This window comes from Callorhinchus milii, unplaced genomic scaffold (genome assembly GCF_018977255.1).
Source record: "Callorhinchus milii isolate IMCB2004 unplaced genomic scaffold, IMCB_Cmil_1.0 Scaffold13, whole genome shotgun sequence".
Taxonomy (NCBI): Eukaryota; Metazoa; Chordata; class Chondrichthyes; order Chimaeriformes; family Callorhinchidae; genus Callorhinchus; species Callorhinchus milii.
This window is the reverse complement of record NW_024704754.1, coordinates 9850713-9869311: the sequence shown is the minus strand read 5'-3', so window position 1 is coordinate 9869311 and position 18599 is coordinate 9850713. Positions and strand designations below refer to the sequence as shown.

At 42.4% G+C, this 18599-nt stretch overlaps 1 protein-coding gene, 1 long non-coding RNA gene and 1 other non-coding gene across 6 annotated transcripts in view; 2 read left to right on the top strand and 1 right to left on the bottom strand.

The window, feature by feature from the left end:
* The window catches only part of b4galt7 (xylosylprotein beta 1,4-galactosyltransferase, polypeptide 7 (galactosyltransferase I)), a 45343-nt gene that overhangs the window by 11970 nt on the left and 14774 nt on the right, over window positions 1-18599 (top strand). For all 4 annotated transcript variants that reach the window (XM_007909884.2, XM_007909883.2, XM_007909882.2 and 1 more), the window contains 6 exons: window positions 736-887; window positions 1354-1535; window positions 2725-2866; window positions 5804-6026; window positions 7722-7831; window positions 8794-8957. In XM_007909884.2, the coding sequence (XP_007908075.2) occupies window positions 736-887; window positions 1354-1535; window positions 2725-2866; window positions 5804-6026; window positions 7722-7831; window positions 8794-8957 (973 nt within the window). The remainder of the gene's footprint in view (window positions 1-735; window positions 888-1353; window positions 1536-2724; window positions 2867-5803; window positions 6027-7721; window positions 7832-8793; window positions 8958-18599) is intronic.
* LOC103189469 lies at window positions 848-18201 on the bottom strand. Its single transcript, XR_489066.2, has 4 exons — window positions 18021-18201; window positions 5163-5337; window positions 2808-2864; window positions 848-880 (listed from the first exon to the last, which is right to left on the bottom strand). It is a non-coding gene; the product is annotated as an uncharacterized LOC103189469 (long non-coding RNA).
* trnaa-cgc lies at window positions 18167-18238 on the top strand. The gene has a single exon. It is a non-coding gene; the product is annotated as a tRNA-Ala (tRNA).

Genomic DNA, 18599 nt, shown 5'->3' with positions numbered 1-18599 from the left:
GGTTGCACTGATATAACACTGCTTAGCTTATCGCTGCTTTCCTATTGATCTACACTAACTGGAAGCTCAGTACACCCAGCTTCCAACATTGATCAGCTGGTCCTGCACTAAACCATGTTCCACTTCCGGGTTGTCAGGTCACAGCTGAAGTCACTTTCTGTGGAATCCCTGCATGCACGCTACGTGCTAGAAGCACCACTCACATCACGTCCTGTTCATTGAGAAAGTGACATCAGTGCTGGTCATGTACAGTGATGTCAGCTGCAACCTGACAAACCAGAAGTCAGCCATTTTTTTGTGCCTCGCTTATAACTCAGACATTGAGATAATGGAGCCAGTTGACTGTGTTATAACAAGGTTCCTCTTTATTCCTGCAATAAAGAAAAATGGAGGGGTCTTCACTATCCCTACCAGTTTTCATTATCTCTGCCAACCCAGCAACGCTCATGTGAACATTTACTTTGAACCTGCAGTTGTTGCTAAGCAACAAAACTTGTGGCCATAGGCAAAGAGTTGCATCTGGTCTCTATTGAGAGAAGACATGAGCACAGTGTCAGTCTCTGGAGCCTTGTGTCTTACATTGGCTGTTGACATGCATGACTGGGCAGTAAACATTTAACGTAGCCACCTAGAATCTAACTTAGCACAGTTTTGCCCGCAATATATCTGCATATTCGGAATACTCCGTGTGGTTTGAGGCAGATGATGCTTGAGCTGAGGTTTCTTTCCTTATAGACCCAGTGTTTGTTGGCTCTGCCATGATAAAGGAGAGCTTGAGGAGTGAGGTGGGAGACGATGATAAACTGTATTTTTTCTTCAATGAGCTGAGCGAGGAGTTTCATTATTACACTGAGCTGCGGGTCTCCAGAGTCGCTCGGGTCTGCAAGGTAAAAACAAAATTATTACCAGGTTTCCTTTTTTAAAAAAAATTACTCGATTCATGACTGTTTGTGGGACACTGCTGTGCGCAATTGGCTGCTGCGTTTCGCCCACAAAATACATAGTCACTGCACTTTACAATATACTTTGTGAAGCACTTTGAGATGTCTCAATGACGTAATAAGGCACTATCAAATGCAAGGATTATTATTAAATGTAACTGCCTTTCAAATGCCTTTAATTCCACTATTCTCTCCGTCAGCAGGGTGCAGGTAATTAATGGTGCAGCAGCCCATTGGGAGACATTATTGTCCATGTGTCTCTGAGGGGTTTGGTTTGCAGATGATGCAGTGTTTGCCAAAGGATTAGGAAAGCAGTCAATATTGAAACTAGTCCTTAGGGATGCTTCGCCTTTTCTGTGAGGAGCGTTTGACTGAGTCTTCCCTTACCTTCCTCCTTATTCTTCGCGATCAGGGTGATCTTGGTGGGTTGAAGACACTACAGAGGAAGTGGACCAGCTTCTTGAAGACCCAGCTGGTATGCAGCGATCCAGCGAGCAAGCTTTACCTGGACGTGATTCAGGACGTGTTTGTGTTGCAGCCAGATCCCAAGGACTGGTCCAGCACCCTGTTTTACACAGCGTTCACCTCTCAGTGGTAAGCCACCATCCTATATGGATCCTGGCAACTCGGATTCAGGATTACTGCATAACTGGCCTGGGTCATGATCCTGTTTAATCTGCAAAGAGCATTTCTACAACAAATTACATTTCTCTAGTGCCTTTCATGTCAGGAGAATGTCCCAAAGCACTGAACTTCCAACTCAAAACCGTGTAGTCCATGGGATGGTTAACATAGGCTCACAATCTCAGTCTCAAATGTTGCAGGAGAAGACAGAGGCATACATACAGAGAATATAGAATATATATTATTCATCTAATATATGATATATAATATAAAGAGACAAAGGGGCACATACACAGAGGGAGAGGGACATATACAGAGGGAGAGAGAAGCAGCTATAAAAGCAGAGAGAGAGAGAGCGAGAAAGAAAGGTACTCATATAGTCAGAGGAAGCAAGAGATAATAATAATCCTTGCATTTGATATCGCGCCTTATCACCTTGAAGTGAATTTTTTAGGCGAAATGCATAGATGAAAGGTGGACTCATAGTGACTGTGAAAAACCAAAAGATGCCTGCCTGCCTGTCTGCCGGCCTCTGAATGTGGGTTTTGTGCACATGCAGAGCGAGAATAGATGCACACATGTTCTGAGAGACAATTATAATACTACTACTTGTATTTGGTATTGCACCTTTCACATCCCAAAACACTTCATAGTGTGTTTTGTGTGTTTTGTAGAACGCAGCAGCCAATTTGCACACAGCTATGTCCCACAGCCATGAAACAAATGATCAATTGTATTTGCAGATTGTTGGCCAAGGGTACCGGGAGAAACTCTTTTCGAATAGTGCCAGGGGATCTTTAACATCCATCTGAATATGCAGAAGGGGCCTTGATTTAATGTCTCATATGAAGTACAGCACCTCCAACGATGCAGCATACCCCAGCACTGCATTGGAGTGTCAGCTTAGACTATATGAGTTACAAGTCCTGATGTGGGGCTTGAACCCATGGAGCTCTGACTCAGAGACAACAGTGCTACCAACTGAGCCAGGTCAACACACAATCAGGAGACATAAACCCTAATGGGTGAAATGTACACAGACAAACCAGTAGAGAGGACTCAGAGAGCTGTACAAAGTCTTTGAATATGTATGGACTTGTCAGTTTCCCAGGTTTCCTTGGGCTTTGATTTTCACCATGTTTCTGTGTTTGGTTTTTAGGAGTGAAGCTCTCTCTGCGGTCTGTGTGTTCAGCATCAAAAGCATCCAGCAAGCCCTGGACGGACCATATAAAGAATACCAACCTGACTGTTCCACTTGGATAAAGTCTGAGGATGAAGTCCCATCGCCAAGGCCTGGTGCTGTAAGATCTCAAATTTATCAGATTAATAAGTAGTAAAAATAGCATTTGCATGTAGCAATAGCATCTCAAAACATTTCATAAGGTTTCTGTGAAGTGTAGCAGCTAATTTGTGAAATGTGCTGCAAGATGTCATATTGTGTATGGAAAGAATAGATCAGGATTGAGGACAGGAAATGTGAGGATAAAATCCTGGAGTTTTTGCTTGAGACCATTGAGGATCAATGGAGGATCTTTCTCACAGGAAATAGAATAGGAGATGACATCCATTAAAGGCTAGGATTTAGTTGTCTACGTATGGACTGTATTTGATGGGCTGATAGTATTTGCTTCTTCACCTCTCCTCAACCCTTTCAGTAGTTGAGGATAGGGAAGGTTTAGAGTACTTATGGAAAGGGACAAGGAACAATCAAAGGTGAAGATACTCAAATGGAAGAGGGCTAATTTTAGTGAGTTAAAAAGGGACCTAGCCAACGTGGACTGGAAAGAAAGATTGGCAGTAAAACAGCAAACGAGCTATGCCTGCCTTCAAGAAGCAGGTAGTTCGGGGACAGAACAAATACATTCCCACAAAGGGGAAAGGTAGAGCATCCAAAACTACTACCTGGATGACTAAGGAAATTGGGATTAAAATAAAACAGAAAAAGGAGGCTTATGGTACGGGTCGGGTCCAAAATAAAGAAGATAATCAAATAGAATATAGAAAGTACAGAGGAGAACTGAAAAAAGGAATTAAGAGTGGCAAAGAGATTGAGGTATTTTATAAGCATATACGAAAAAAAAAGGTAGGGTGGGGGCAATTAGGGACGAAAGAGGAAATCTTCTTGTGGAGGCACAGGACATGGTTGACGCTGGTTGACAATGAGTACTTTGCATCTGTTTTCACAAAAGAGAGGATGTAGCCAATGGCACAGTATCGGAGGAGAGGGTAGAGAAATCATAAATCAACAACAACAACAACAATATTTCATTTATAGAGCGCCTTTCACGTCGGGAGACGTCCCAAGGCGCTGGACAGTTGGGTCAGGATCCGAGCAGGGGGGAAATGGTCAGGGGGAGGGAAGGGAGGGAGCGAGGAGGGGTTAGAGAGTCAAGAGGGGAGATGAAGGCACGGTCAAAGAGAAAGGTCTTGAGACCGGCCTTGAAGGAGGAAAGGGAGGAGGCAAGGCGAAGGCAATGGGGGATGGAGTTCCAGAGCCTAGGGGCTGAGAGGCTGAAGGCCCGGCCACCGATGGTAGGGCGGTTGGGGCGGGGGATGTGGAGCAGACCGGAGCCAGAGGAACGGAGGATACGGGCAGGTAGGTAGGGGGATAGCAGGTCGGAGAGGTAGGAGGGAGCAAGGCCATGAATGGCCTTGTAGGTGAGGATGAGGATCTTGAATTCGATCCTCTGGGGGATGGGAAGCCAGTGGAGACGAGCGAGGGTGGGAGTGATGTGGTCGCGAAGCCTGGTGTGGGACAGTACACGAGTTGCAGAGTTCTGAATGAAATCATAGAATCATAGAATTATACAGCACCGAGGATGGCCCTGCAAACTTGTGCTCCCCAAATAATTATCTAAAGGAAGGATGAGGTGAGGCAATATAAGCTGATGGTACAATCTTAAAAGGTGTGAAGGAACAGAGAGACCTGGGGGTTTCATATAAGTAAATCTTTGAAGATGGCAGGATAGGTATTATAAACGCATACAGCTTTATAAATAGGGGCATAGAATACAAAAATCAGGACGTTATGATGAACGTTTATAAAACACTGGTTAAGGTTCAGGTATCAGAAGAGGCTAGAGAAGTTAAGGTTATTCTCCTTGGAGCAGAGAAGGTTGAGAGGAGACTTTTTTAGAAGTTTTCAAAATTATGAGGGGATTCGATAGGGTGAATAAGGAGAAACTATTTCCACTGGCGGGTGGGTTGGTAACCCGAGGGCATTAATTTAAAAGTTGTTAAAAGAAACAGAGGGGAGATGAGGAGAATTTTTTTCACACAGCAAGTTGTTCGGATCTGGAATGTTTTCCCTGAAAGAGGAAGCCAATTTGATAAAAACTTTTAAGAGAGAAGTAGATAATTATTTGAAGAAGACAAGTTTGCAGGGCTGTGGGTAGAGAACAGGGGAGTGGGATTGCTTTGAGAAGCTCTTTTCAAAGAGCCGACATAGACATGATGGGATGAATGGCCTCCTTCTGTGCTCTATAATTCTATGATTCTATAATTCAATGATTCTAAGTGGCGAGTGCAGGCTGAACCATGTGACATGCTTGCTTAGTAAGACTGTTCTGACATTTGTTGCCTGTAACTAAGCGTTACCTAGGCACACGGCTCTTTTTAAACTGTAAATTGTTAACTAGATTGTAGATGGGCTGCTGTTTAGCAGTGTACTTTTACTGTTTGTAGGGTTTCTGATGTCTGATCAATCAGGAGAAAAGCTGTGGAGAATCACTGGCGAGTTCTGCTTGCTTCTGAAATTGTCCTATGATTTTACCTAAATTTGAAATCAAGAAATAAACTTCAGTGAATATCAAAAAATTCAGGTAGAACATTCCTCCCAGACCTGCTATGTCACAGTTTCAAAATGCCTTAGGACGTCCTTCCCATGTGAAAAGTGCTATATAAAAGTAAATTTGTACTCTATTGTTGTACTGTATCACATAGTGCCTTTCACATCACGAGGAGTGGTTTTATAGACACCCATAGTATACTCACAGTTAGGCATGAATATGATTGGACTCCTTTCACAAATTAAAATGTTCAGTAAACAAATAGGGAGGTGTGCAAATGGCTAACTGTATAGTGTAATGCCTTTACATACGTTGTAGTTGCACAGGTCACACACACACATACGCATGAATACAAATTTCTAATGATAATCTCCAGTGTCTGTGGCAGGAGGAGTGATGACGATGGACCCCGAGCTCTGAGCACTTCATATTCCTTGTTTTGGCTTACAGTGTATCACAGATTTACAACGGAACAATTCCATCAGCAGTTCACTCCGCCTGCCGGACCAGGTGCTGCTCTTTTCCAGGAAGCATCCTCTCATGGACCATACCATCCTGCCCATTGGCCAGCGGCCTGTGCTTGTGACCCGCGAAGCTCAGTATTCCCACATTGCCGTCCAACAAGTGAAGGCATCCGACGGGCGCACATACGAGGTCCTCTTCCTGGCAACAAGTAAGTATGTCTGGCTTGTGTGGGACATGGAACATGAGTGAGGGAAAGAGGGAGTGAGTGAGTTAGCGAATGAGGGAATGATTCAGTGATTGAGGGGGGGGGGATGAGCAAGGGAATGAGAGAGGGAGCGAGCAGTTCAGGAGTACGGCAATCCCCGTGGGGTGGCTGGGGCAAGAAAACTGTTAATATCCATGGGATTTACATGTGATTCAGTCAGCACAGTACCTGGACTCACAATGCACAGGAGAAAGTCACAGATGGATTCTGAGCATCTGCTGGGATCCACAGTGTGCCCTCAACACTGACTCTTCCTTTAATATCACAGATACTTTTCTGCCAAATTTTCACATCCAATGTTTTCCCTTCCCTCCTCCTCTTCTTCTGAACGGAATGGAGTCCTGTAGCTCAGTGGTTAGAGCACTCGCTTTGCAAGTGAGAGACCTGAGTTCAATTCCAGGCAGAGGGCGAAACCTTGGGCAAGTTTCCTTACTCCACACGCCTAATAATAATCCCTTCAAAAAACCCAAAAAACAATATTAAATTGGTCATTTTCAATCTACGACTGTTTGTGGGACATTGCTGTGCGCAATTGGCTGCCGCGTTCGCCCACAAATATACAGTCAATTCACTTTACAGTGTGTTCTGTGAAGCGCTTTGGGACGTCCTCCCGACGTGAAAAGCGCTATATCAAATGCAAGGATTATTATTATTATTATTATAACGCATGTGATTCTGTTTTCTCCTCCAGTGGAATAGAGGTTCCACAGGTTCTTATCGCCTCTGGTGCCTTGTCCAAATAACCATTGTTGACTTGTGAGATTTGATAATGAGAATTGTCTCTTTGATCCCAGAGTCATTACAGCAGATCTAATCCTCCCCTCACCCAATGTCCAAACACACTCACCTTCCAACAGCTTTCTCTCTCACATTAGAAGCCCCAATTTCCACCTTGTCTTAAACAATCTTTGTCTTAAAAAGATTAAGAATTGTGTAAAGTTCTTGAATTTGTTTTTCATTTGGAAGTTTAGTTTTCCATAGATTTAAAAAAGGACTATCTTCCAAATTACAATTTGAATTGAAGAATTCTCCCTAATCTTTGCACTCATCTTAAATTTTAAGGCAAAGTGATCAGACAAAGACAAGTGGAATCTTAATACCATACTGGAGTGGGAGCCCTGGGTGTTTTTGTACTGTGGAATCCTGTAGTGTAGTGGTTAGTGTGCTCGCCTTGCAAACGAGAGGACCTAGGTTCGATTCCCTGGCGGAACAAAACCTTAGGCAAATTTCCTTCCTCCACACGCCTCTGTTTACCTAACAGTAAATCGGAACCCAATTGTTAATTGATTGGCGGATCGCTTTCCAGGGGTAATAATCCCTTCAAAAAAACTATTAGGTCACTCAATCCACCACTGTTTGTGGGACATTGCTTTGTGCAATGTTCCGTATTTTGCCCCCAAAACACAGAATCAATTCACTTTACAATATATTCTGTGAAGAGCTTTGAGAAGTCTCAATGACGTGATAAGGTACTTTATAAAATGTAGATTATTATTATAGTGTCTCAATGTGCAGTACGGCAATTATTGTCCATAAATGAAAGGAACAAGGGAATGAATCTAATCCCTGCAAGACAAGGAATTTCAGACCAATGGAGCCATTCACTATATCTCTCTTTCAATCTCTGTTTCTCTGCAGATGATGGGCGATTGCACAAAGCTGTCTCCATTGGTTCCGCAAGTCACATCATCGACGAGAAGAATTTATTCGAACGTACTCAGCCCATTCAGAACCTCAAACACCATCAGGTGACGGTGACTAACAGAGCCTGCAAGACCGCAAGCTGTTAGCCATAAATTCCAGAATTTCCAGAAAATTGTTTTCACAATTAATACAATGCAAAATTACATTTTGTATTGCCCTTTCATGTTGGGAGGACGTCCCACGGCGCTGGACAGTCAGGGATTTGGATCTGAGCCGGTGGGGTGGGGGTTTGGAGACAGGGAGAGTGGAGGGAAGGGAGGGTATGAAGGTGGCCAAAGGCACAGTCGAAGAGGAGACTTGATATCTTGAGACATGCTTTGAAGGAAGGGAGGGAATGAGGCGAAGGAAATGTGGGATGGAGTTCCAAAGGGTGGGAGCAGAGAGGCAGGGGACATGGAGCAGGCCAGAGCCTGCTGAGTGGAGAGACCAGGCAGATGGATATGGGGTTAGCAAGTCACAGAGGTAGGAAGGGGCAAGGCTGTGGAGGGCCTTGAAGGTGAGGACGAGGATTTTGAACTCTATCCTCTGGTGGAGCTGGGCTAGGGTGGAGGTGATGGGGTCACGGAGTCTGGTGTGCTAGAGGATACGCATCCTGGAGTTGACAGTGGAGACAGAGAGATAGAGTTGGGTGTCATCTGGATACATGTGGAAGTTGACCCCATGTCTGCGGATGATGTTACCAAGAGGGAACACGTACAAGTTGAAGAGGAGAGGGCCAAGGACAGAGCCCTGAGGAACACTTCATAAGACCATGTGGGGGCTGGAGGAGAAGCCATTTGTGGAGATGACGTGGTTTTTTTGATTTTTTGAGGATAGAGGTGATGCAATTAAGATTGTATTTGAGAATATGCCAAATTCTGGAAGGTCTAAAACACAATATAACTAGAGTAAATCTAGACTCAGGTGGAACGTCTCCCCAGACATCCAGTAGGTCGAGGGGCCTTCTTCATCTGAACCTCTCTTTGGGTTATGCAAACAGGTTGTCACCATTTTGTTTATTCCCTAGGGCTTCCTGTACATTGGATCTCCCAGTGAGGTTGTGCAGCTAGCGGTGGCAGACTGTGAGAAATACAAGAGCTGTTACGACTGTATCTTGGCCCGGGATCCCTACTGTGGGTGGAGCAAGGTGGCATCTAGATGCAAATTGTATGAGAAACGTGATTCCAGTGGGTAAGAATGAGTTTGATGGTCACTCCACTCTTGCTTACGGCTCGTGGCATCGATAAATGCTTCCATGATGGGGAGGGTGACGTGGAGTAGGAAGAGAAAAATACAAGGGAGTAAGACTTAAAATTATGTCCTCAACAATGTGTAGAACACTCTTTTATTTCAGCTTGCAAGTTACAAAAACAAACAGATCCACGAAAAAAACTCAGTTCGCCCTGCTTACTGCTTTTCCACCTCCTGATCCTCTTCCATTGGTCCTAGTCAATTGGTTCTTATTGTCTTAATGAGTATGCAACAAAAATGGTGGGAGAGACTTGCAGCTTAAAATCAGTCACTTCTTTCACTATTCAGATGCATTCAATATAGGTCCAAGGTCAGAGATACTTTCCATTAGTAGGAACCCAGTTGTTAGTTGATTGGCAGATTGCTTTTCCAGGGGTAATAATCCTTCAAAAACATTTATTGTTATTATTATTTATTNAAAAAATAATTTGGTCGACTCAATCCATGATTGTTTGTGGGACACTACTGTGCACAATTGGCTGTTATGTTTCGGCCCAATATATAGTCTTCTTACTGTACAGTATAGTCTGTTGTCACGGTACTCTTATCTCTTTTCTCAGTCTAGGTGCACTCTGAAAGGAATGATCCTTCACTTCTCAATTTTGTTAAAAGATATGAACCCAGTCAGAGCAATCTCACAGAACACAACACTTTATTTCTCTTAAATTATTCTCATTTATTCCGACAAGTACCAGTAAACTATAACTTTCTCCACAGCGGCGCAAAAACAATAAATATAGCACATCGGCAATACTTTTTAACTATGCTTTAACAATACATTTAACAGTATTGAGTATAACCAAACTTTAAAAAGGTCAGGAAGTCTTATACTTGCTAAATATACTGAGCCTCCATACACCATGACCTCTTGGGAAACACAGAAGAGATGACCTTACCCAATTTTACCTCTTCTTAGAAGCTTTTAGAATCTTAGAGTTATAATAATAATAATAATAATAATAATCCTTGCATTTGATATAGCGCTTTTCACGTCGGGAGGACGTCCCAAAGCGCTTCACAGAACACACTGTGAAGTGAATTGACTGTATATTTGTGGGTGAACGCAGCAGCCAATTGCGCACAGCAATGTCCCACAAACAGTCGTAGATTGAAAATGACCAATTTATTATTGTTTTTTGTTTTGGAGGATTATTAGGCGTATGGAGTAAGGAAACTTGCCCAAGGTTTCGCCCCCTGCCTGGAATTGAACTCAGGTCTCTCACTTGCAAAGCGAGTGCTCTAAACACTGAGCTACAGAACTCCACGGAGTTGTGTTAGTTCAAGTGTTAATCCAACTCAGACCCTTATTCTCTTCCCAGAATTTAGCTCAATCCTCCTCATTTATACCCCTTAGTCCATGTGACTCTTACAACCAAAAATGGAATTTAAACATCATTTTGTCCAATCATATTCCATCCTTGATCAGCCAATCAGATTCCCAAACTGGTTCATCCAATCATTCCTTTGCACTGCTTTAGACCCCTGGTCCCAAGTGTCAAAAGTTCATAAAAACTCTTAAATCTCTACTCTGAGCATTAGTCAGATCCCACCTGGAGACTGCATTCAGTTTGGGGCACCAGACCTCAGGAAAGATATATTGGCCCTGGAGGGGGTGCAGCGCAGGTTCACCACAATGTTACTTGGCCTAAAAGGGTTAAGTTATGAGGAAAGGCTGCGTAAACTTGGATTGTATTCCCTTGAGTTTAGAAAGTTGAGGGGTGATTTGATTGAGGTATTTTTGATGATAAAGGGATTTGGTAGGGTAGATACAGAGAAACTATTTCCTCTTTGGGGGAATCCAAAACAAGGAGGCATAGCCTTAAAATTAGAACCAGATCATTTAAGAGTGAAATCAGGAAGCATTTTTTTCACTCAAAGGGTGGTAGACATCTGGAATTCTCTCCCCCAAAAGGCTGTGGATGCTGGATCCAACCACGCCTTCAGGAGTGAGGTTGATAGATTTTGGTAGGTCAGGGTATTAAGGGATATGGGGATAAAGCGGGAAATTGGAATTGAAAGTATTAGTTGAGGTACAGATCAGCCATGATCTAATTAAATGGTGAAACAGGCTTGAAGAGCTGAACAGCCGCCTCCTGTTCCTATGTTCCTTCATTGACATTTTGGAGTCATAGAACACTTAATTTATGTACTAATCTATTTCATCTCCTTTACGCTTTTCAAACACATTTCAATTTGTTCAATTCTATTATATTGATAAGCAAGGTGATTTTCAACCTATAATAATAATAATAATAATCCTTGCATTTGATATAGCGCTTTTCACGTCGGGAGGACGTCCCAAAGCGCTTCACAGAACACACTGTAAAGTGAATTGATTGTATATTTGTGGGCGAACGCGGCAGCCAATTGCGCACAGCAATGTCCCACAAACAGTCGTAGATTGAAAATGACCAATTTTTTTTTATTATTGTTTTTTGTTTTTTTTGGAGGGATTACTATTATCTTGTTGATACTCGTCAACAAGGTGATGTCTCACCACTGTAATCATAGACAGACTGCAGACATGGTTGGGAAGAGAGACTGCAGACATGGATGCAGTGGGCATGGAGAGAAGGAATAACATGACCAAATCCAGTGGCAGCCAGTTTCATAGCCAAGACCAATAATTTATATTTTGAAATAGACTGAGAACAGGAGAACTGTCTGCAATTGTTGTAGGCCTAGAAGCTTTCTTGCTTAAAAGCAGATATTTGAAAAGGTTAATGATGTCCTTTGAGAACACAGACTTCAGATGAAGTGCACATATACATACCAAATGTTGCACACATCAGTTTTGAACCCTGCACCTGCTTGATTTGGATACAGTGACAGCTGACCATCACTGCATACAGGTTAACGAGCTATATAAAAAATCTCTCAGATGACAGCCACTATGACCCATCATCTTGAACTGAAATTCACCTCCAGCTCAGTAGTTTTATTTCAAGTCTTTTAACTTAAATTCTTGTTTTAACCTTTATCCTCTCTTGTCCTCTACCGCACACTGTGAAATGTTTTCAGACATCTCAAAGATGTGATAAGCTGCTATATCAAATTCAAAGATTGTTATTTATTATTATTAGATCACTAGAACATGGAAATTTTATTCACTTTATTACAATCCATTCAGCATCTGGTGTAAGTTTCATTTTCACTGCATCCAGGGTAAAATAGCTACTCTGGACAGGAAGGTCTCACATAACATTTTTAATTTACAAGAGTTCTTTGGGGACTTCTGTAGAAATGTTTACGATACATTTTTTTGTAATGGGTTGAAGTCCTTACAAAATAAACTGGTAGCATAATTTATAACTTTTGATCTTGCGTGAGAAATCCAGTGGAGGGAGAAATCTGAGCAAAATTATAGATAAATTGTGTATTTTTCATTTCATTTGTCTTTTACTTTTTACAGTTCATGAAATTCTAGTAAATGGTTCAAACGGAGTTCAATGTCACTGGATTCCTGTTAACAGTGCAGTTTGGGATTTTTACGAAGTGTATTCATGACATCTAGTGGCTGGAACATGGTACTAAATAAATAATTTGTATTTTGTTACTCCAATGAAGGGTCACACGCTGATCGATCAACTACACATTTTCAGCATTCATTCTTTGATTGTGTGGGGGGACCCCGTTGTCGTGTCTCTGAGCTATTGGACCCAGTCAACGAGAGATCTATTGTCATCCAAATATATGGGCCCCGGGATCCGTTCCTGTGAAGCGCTCTGAGACGCCATCCGGCGTGGGGGGCGCTGTATAAATCCAAGTTGTTGTTGTTATATTATACTGAAATGCGTAATACAATAATAATAATAATCCTTGCATTTGATAGTGCCTTATCACGTCGTTGAGATGTCTCAAAGCGCTTCACAGGATATACTATCACAGGATATACTGTATATTTTGTGGGTGAAACTAGATCTTCAATGTGTACACATGCAAGTGCTATGTTGTGCAATAAGATAGAGTTAAAACTGACCCACAGCCTTACTGCACTAGCTTTGTATTGAAGGTGTGGAGGCAACGACTATTAGATTGAAACGGCATCTTTGTACTTGTTTTAAGGGACTTCCTGCAAGATATTCAGAAGGGCAATGCTGCAGTTCTGTGTCCAGTGCAACAAGGTAAAAAGCTTGACTCTCTCTGGGGGTCATCACTGATCTGCTCCTTGGTGTCATCAACTGTGCCCGGCTTGCTTTTAAACACTGGTCTTTAGTTTTGTAGGCTGGATATCCAACGTACACAGAGATCCATCACCTTGTTTAAGATTCTGTAAACCGAACTGCTGAGAGTTACATATATGTTTGTGTTGTGATAGTTCACTCAAGCTCTCCATCTCCCAGCTTCTTTTACAATCTAGGAAGACTCTTGTTCTGATTTCCGTTGTTGGTGTTTTACACCCTGCTTTTTACCTTTGGATTCAAACAGTGCGGATTTTAAAGGTCCTTCATACAGGCGTATGAATTTGTGTACTGCATACACATACAGCTCAAATTTTACTGATCAAAACCAGGATGTTTTTATATCTAGACATACCTATTCTGAGATCTGTACTCCAGGTGCCTGAAATTCCACCTTGACTCAACCTGAACAACCATTTTGTCATGAAGTTTAAGATTTCTCAGAATTGTGAACAATTCTTAAATACAATATTAATGTGGAAGCTGTTATTCTGCAGTTCTTGAAAACAACCAGCTTCCAACGTAAGACTGAATTAAAGAATTTTCCATAATTCTGCATATTAAATTAAGTGGAGTCCTGGAGCTTAGTGGTTAGAGCACTCACTTCACAAACAAGAGGTCCTGAGTTCGGTTCCCCAGGCAGGGCGAAACGCTGGGCAAGTTTCCTTACTCCACACACCTCTGTTTACCTAGCAGTAAGTAGAAATCCGGTTGTTAGTTGATTGGTGGATCCCTTTTCTGGGGGTAATAATCCTTTCAAAAAAATTATATAATAACAGTAATTTAGTCACTTAATCCATGAACTGTTTGTGGAACACTGCTGGTTGCAATTGGCTGCCGTGTTTCGCCACAAAATATACAGTCAATTCACTTTAGAGTATATTCTGTGAAGAGCTTTGAGATGTTTAGAAGTCATGATAAGGTGTTATTATCAGTGGTGGGCATACCACGCCCATGCTAGTGGCACGGAACACCTTTTATGACTGGAGGCCACTGTATGGAGGTTGCTGCTCAGCCAACCCAGGAGCCGTGTGTGCTCAGGATGGTGAGGAAGGCACCAGGGGGCGATTAATCTTGGCCACCCATTCTCAATGCCGCACTTTCCTGTGGGTCAGCAGGAGGTGGGTGGAGGTGGGGGGGAAGACCCCGCGAGGCAGCGTCACCTGAGGAGAGGAAACCGTAACTCACTGTGACTATTACACGTCCCCTCGAGAAACATGGTGAGACAGTGTGACTGTGTGTGTGTGACTGTGTGCGTGTCCCGAATATCTGACGCACATTTTGCTGTATTTGCAAAGTTCCTCCACATTCCACTTGTACTTCACACTGTAAAAACCTTTTTTTAAACTTCTGTTGTATATTAATAATAATGATAATAACAACTGATACGAACTCTCAACGCAGGACCTTTCACTCCGGGAAACGTCTCCTAACGCTTCGCAGGGTTTCACTGTAAAGTGTAGTGACTGTGTGATTCACTGTAAAGTGTAGTGACTGTGTGATTCACTGTAAAGTGTAGTGGTAGCCAATTTTGAGCACAGCAACATCTCTCAAACAGCAGTTTTATCTGTCAGCCAGGACACTGGGAGAGAAAGAAAAACTCCTTTCTCTGACAGTGTTGTGGGAGATCTTTAACATCCACCCTGAACAAGGCATGATGGGGAGTGAGGTTTAATGAGGTTGAATTTGCTTTGTAAATTCGTCCCTGAGAGTGATTTTCCTAAATTGCACGACCATGCTCTTAGATTATGTGTGCAGATTCGGATCAGCTTACACCTGTGAGCAGTCCTTCTCCACCATGAACTTCATTCATACAAGATAAATACTATCCCAAACCAACAGATGATCACCTTTGTCATCTTCTTTTACTGGTGTGCTCAAAACTGAATCCAAATATTGAAGATATAATAAATTAAAAACAAATTCACAAGCCTCATTAAGTGACTTGTTTGATATTTCATTGTGAATTTCTTAATAAATGCATCTTTCTTTTCCAGTAATATTTTTTCTTTTTAATTTAATTATTTTTGTGGCAAGGCGATATGTCTTGGGCTCACACTGTGGCACACCTTAGCAAAAGGTTGGCCTCCACTGCGCTATACCAAATGCAATGATCAAATGCAAAGTCAGAATGATCTTATAGGCTGAGATTTATAAAAATGTCAGGCCTCTGGTCTGTTGCTCTTTCTTTTTCTCCTCCATTAATTTTAATTCTTCATCTAAACACCAAAGCCAGATTTTATTAGGGGTTTCTTTGGCAAATAGTTTTCAGAGTATCCTGAATGAGACTGGGATAACTTTTTAAAGCATTTATCCCGTCAAAGATATCAAGGCCTTGGAGAGGGTGCAGGGGCGATTTACCAGAATGGTACCAAGGATGAAGGACTTCAGTTATGTAGAGAGGCTGGGATGGTTCTGCTTAGAGCAGAGAAGATTAAGGGGAGATTTAATAGAGGTGTTCAAAATTATGAAGGGTTTTGATAGATTGGATAGGGAGAAACTGTTTCCACTGGCAGGTGGGTCGGTAACCAGAGGACAGAGATTCAAGGTAATTGGTAAAAGAATCAGAGGGGAGATGGGGAAAAAATGTTTTACACAGCAGTTGTTACGATCTGGAAGCACTGCCTGAAAGGGTGGCAGAAACAGATTCAATAACAACTTTCAAAAGGGAATTGGATAGGTACTTGAAAAGAAAAGATTTGCAAAGCTATGTGGAAAGAGCGGGGGAGTGGGATTAATTAAATATCTCTTTCAAAGAGCCAGCACATGGCTGAATGGCCTCTTTCTGTGCTGTATGATTCTATAATAATATATTCTTTTGTATTTCAGAAATGGTCAAACAAAGTCTGTACCTTGACCATCACTCGGTTGTGACCCTCCTTTGCAAACCCTTATCTGCATTGGTTCGCTGTGAGTGGCTGGTGCCCGGCAAGGTGATACCTTTCGATTACCATAGCAAAGGGTTGCTAGTAATGGGAAATGCAATCGGTGACTATAAGTGTCGGTGCCACGAGAATGGGGGCAGTCAGATCCTGGCCTCCTACAGCCTCAAATCCAGCCGGTCGCGGATTTTCTTGATGTTGGCAATTATGACTGTGATAATCATTGTAACAGGGATCGCTTTTGTGATGAAGATGAGGGTGTGATTTACTCCCATAATGGAATCGATGTAGCAGCACCTTATCTCTGGATGACTCTCCAGCTTTGCTAACAAAGGTTATTGGAGACTGGAATTAGTAAAGCTAGTTAACATGGTACTATTAGTTAAACTGAAGACTTTGGATTTCAGGGATCTGTTTAAAGGGATTATTTCTTCATGAAAGTTTTTAGCAATTATATTTGTTGGCGGAGAGATACAACAAAGCCTTTCAAAACCATTGACCTTGTTGTCTTGTGTCAAGGCAACCAGATGACCTTTAACCTTGTTTTAAAAAAATACTTTTTAATGGTATTTTGTTAAGAAATCTCCGATTAATTTCTTGTAATTTCCTGTCACTTTCTAGACGGTAGAGGCATGAAAATTCTCATAGGCTTAGCCTTGAGACAATTCTCTTGAGCTGTATTTAGGAAAATTCTTAACTTCGGTCTGAATTTGGAAGATGGATAAATGTGGAAAAAACACTTCCAAATTTAGACTAATTTTATGAATTTTCCCAAAATCTGCACAATCTCAAATGTTAAAACTTTAGTCTTAAAGCTCAGGCCATGAGATATCTTGGGCCTCCGAATTGTTTGATTTTATAATGAAATAGATTTTTTTTTAACGGTATTGGGCATATACCAATTGGGATTAGTATTTAAATCCAACTGGATTTTGGAGATTTATAAAGGGGATTCAGATTGGGATCGTGGTTCTCTGGAGTCAGTTGATTAATTTATTTGTCTCATGGATATTAAACATGTTTATTGGTGGTGGTTATTAAAGTAGTTTTAATGAGTACCTGCTACGAACTTTGGCGGACTGGAGGAGTCTGACACTGAGCCAGGAGGTGAAGGAGGGCAGGAGTTGACCATAAGCACGATCAAAGAGGAAGGTCTTCATGTGGGATTTCAAGGTGGGGAGGGAGGGGGCAAGGTAGAGGGACTGAGGAAGGGTATTCCAGAGTTTTGGGGCGTAGTGGCTAAAAGCATGGCCACCGATGGTGGAGCGGAGGGATGAGGGACAAATAGGAGGCTGGAGCCAGCCGAACGGAGGCAGCCTATGGTTGAGTAGGGGGTAAGCAGGTCGATAGGTAGGGAGGTGCGAGGGCATGAAGGGATATGAAAATGAGTGAGTGAATCTTGAAATCGATCCGTTACGGTAATTGGGAGCCAGGCAAGGAATGGTGCGATGGGGGTATGGAGTTTTGTGCAGGTCTGGGTGGCGGAGTTTTGCGTTAATTGAATCTTGTGTATGTGGAGTTGGGGAGACCAGCGAGGAAGGAGGGCATTGGAATAGTCCAGCTGGGAAATGACAAAGGTGTGGATAAGAGATTCAGCTACGTTGATTGTTAGGTATGGATGGAAGCGGGCAACGTGACAGAAGTGGAAAAAAGCGGTCCTGGTCAGGGTACGGATGTGGCTATTTGTGGGACATCGCTGCGTGCAAATTGGCTGCCACATCCGTCGACCAAATACAGTTGCTACATTTTACAGTAAATCCTGTGAAGGGCTTTGAGACATCCTCTCAACAACAACAAAATGCGACTACAGGATGGTGGAAAGTGAACTGGAAGGACTCTGGTGTTTTTTCGTCTATGTTCATGTGCACCACGCTCGCCTCTGACTGAGACAAAGTTAAAACAAGATGATGCAAGTGTTAGAAATTTGTTTTGTTACTAACCAGTTCAAAGTGCTGCTTATTGAGCAGGAGGATGCCTCCCACATAGGTGTTGTAGTGGTACAGGGGATAAAGTTCTGGTGATGTCACGTAGTCCCTTTTCTGGATAACCGTAGTCCAGCTCTTCATTCTGGGACTCCATTCTGTCGAGTCCTGTAGCTCAGTGGTTAGAGCACTCGCCTCGCAAGCGAGAGACCTGGGTTAAATTCCCAGCAGGACGAAATGTTGTTTCCTTACTCCACAAGCCTCTGTTTACCTAGCAGTAAGTAGGAACCCGGTTGTTAAATCGATCACTTTTCCGGTGGTAATAGTTCCTTCACAAAAATAATAAATTGGTCATTCAATCCACGACTGTTTGTGGGACACTGTTGTGCGCAATTGACTGCTGTGTTTTGCCCACAAAATATATAGTCAATTCCTTTACAGTATATTCTGTGAAGCGCTTTGAGACATCTCGAAGGTGTGATAAGGTGCTATATCAAATGCAAGAATTATTATTATTAAGATAGGTCCACATCGTGCATGGCAATATAATGTGTGTCATTCCCACTTTCCGTTTTATCAAAGAAGCTGTTAAGTCTA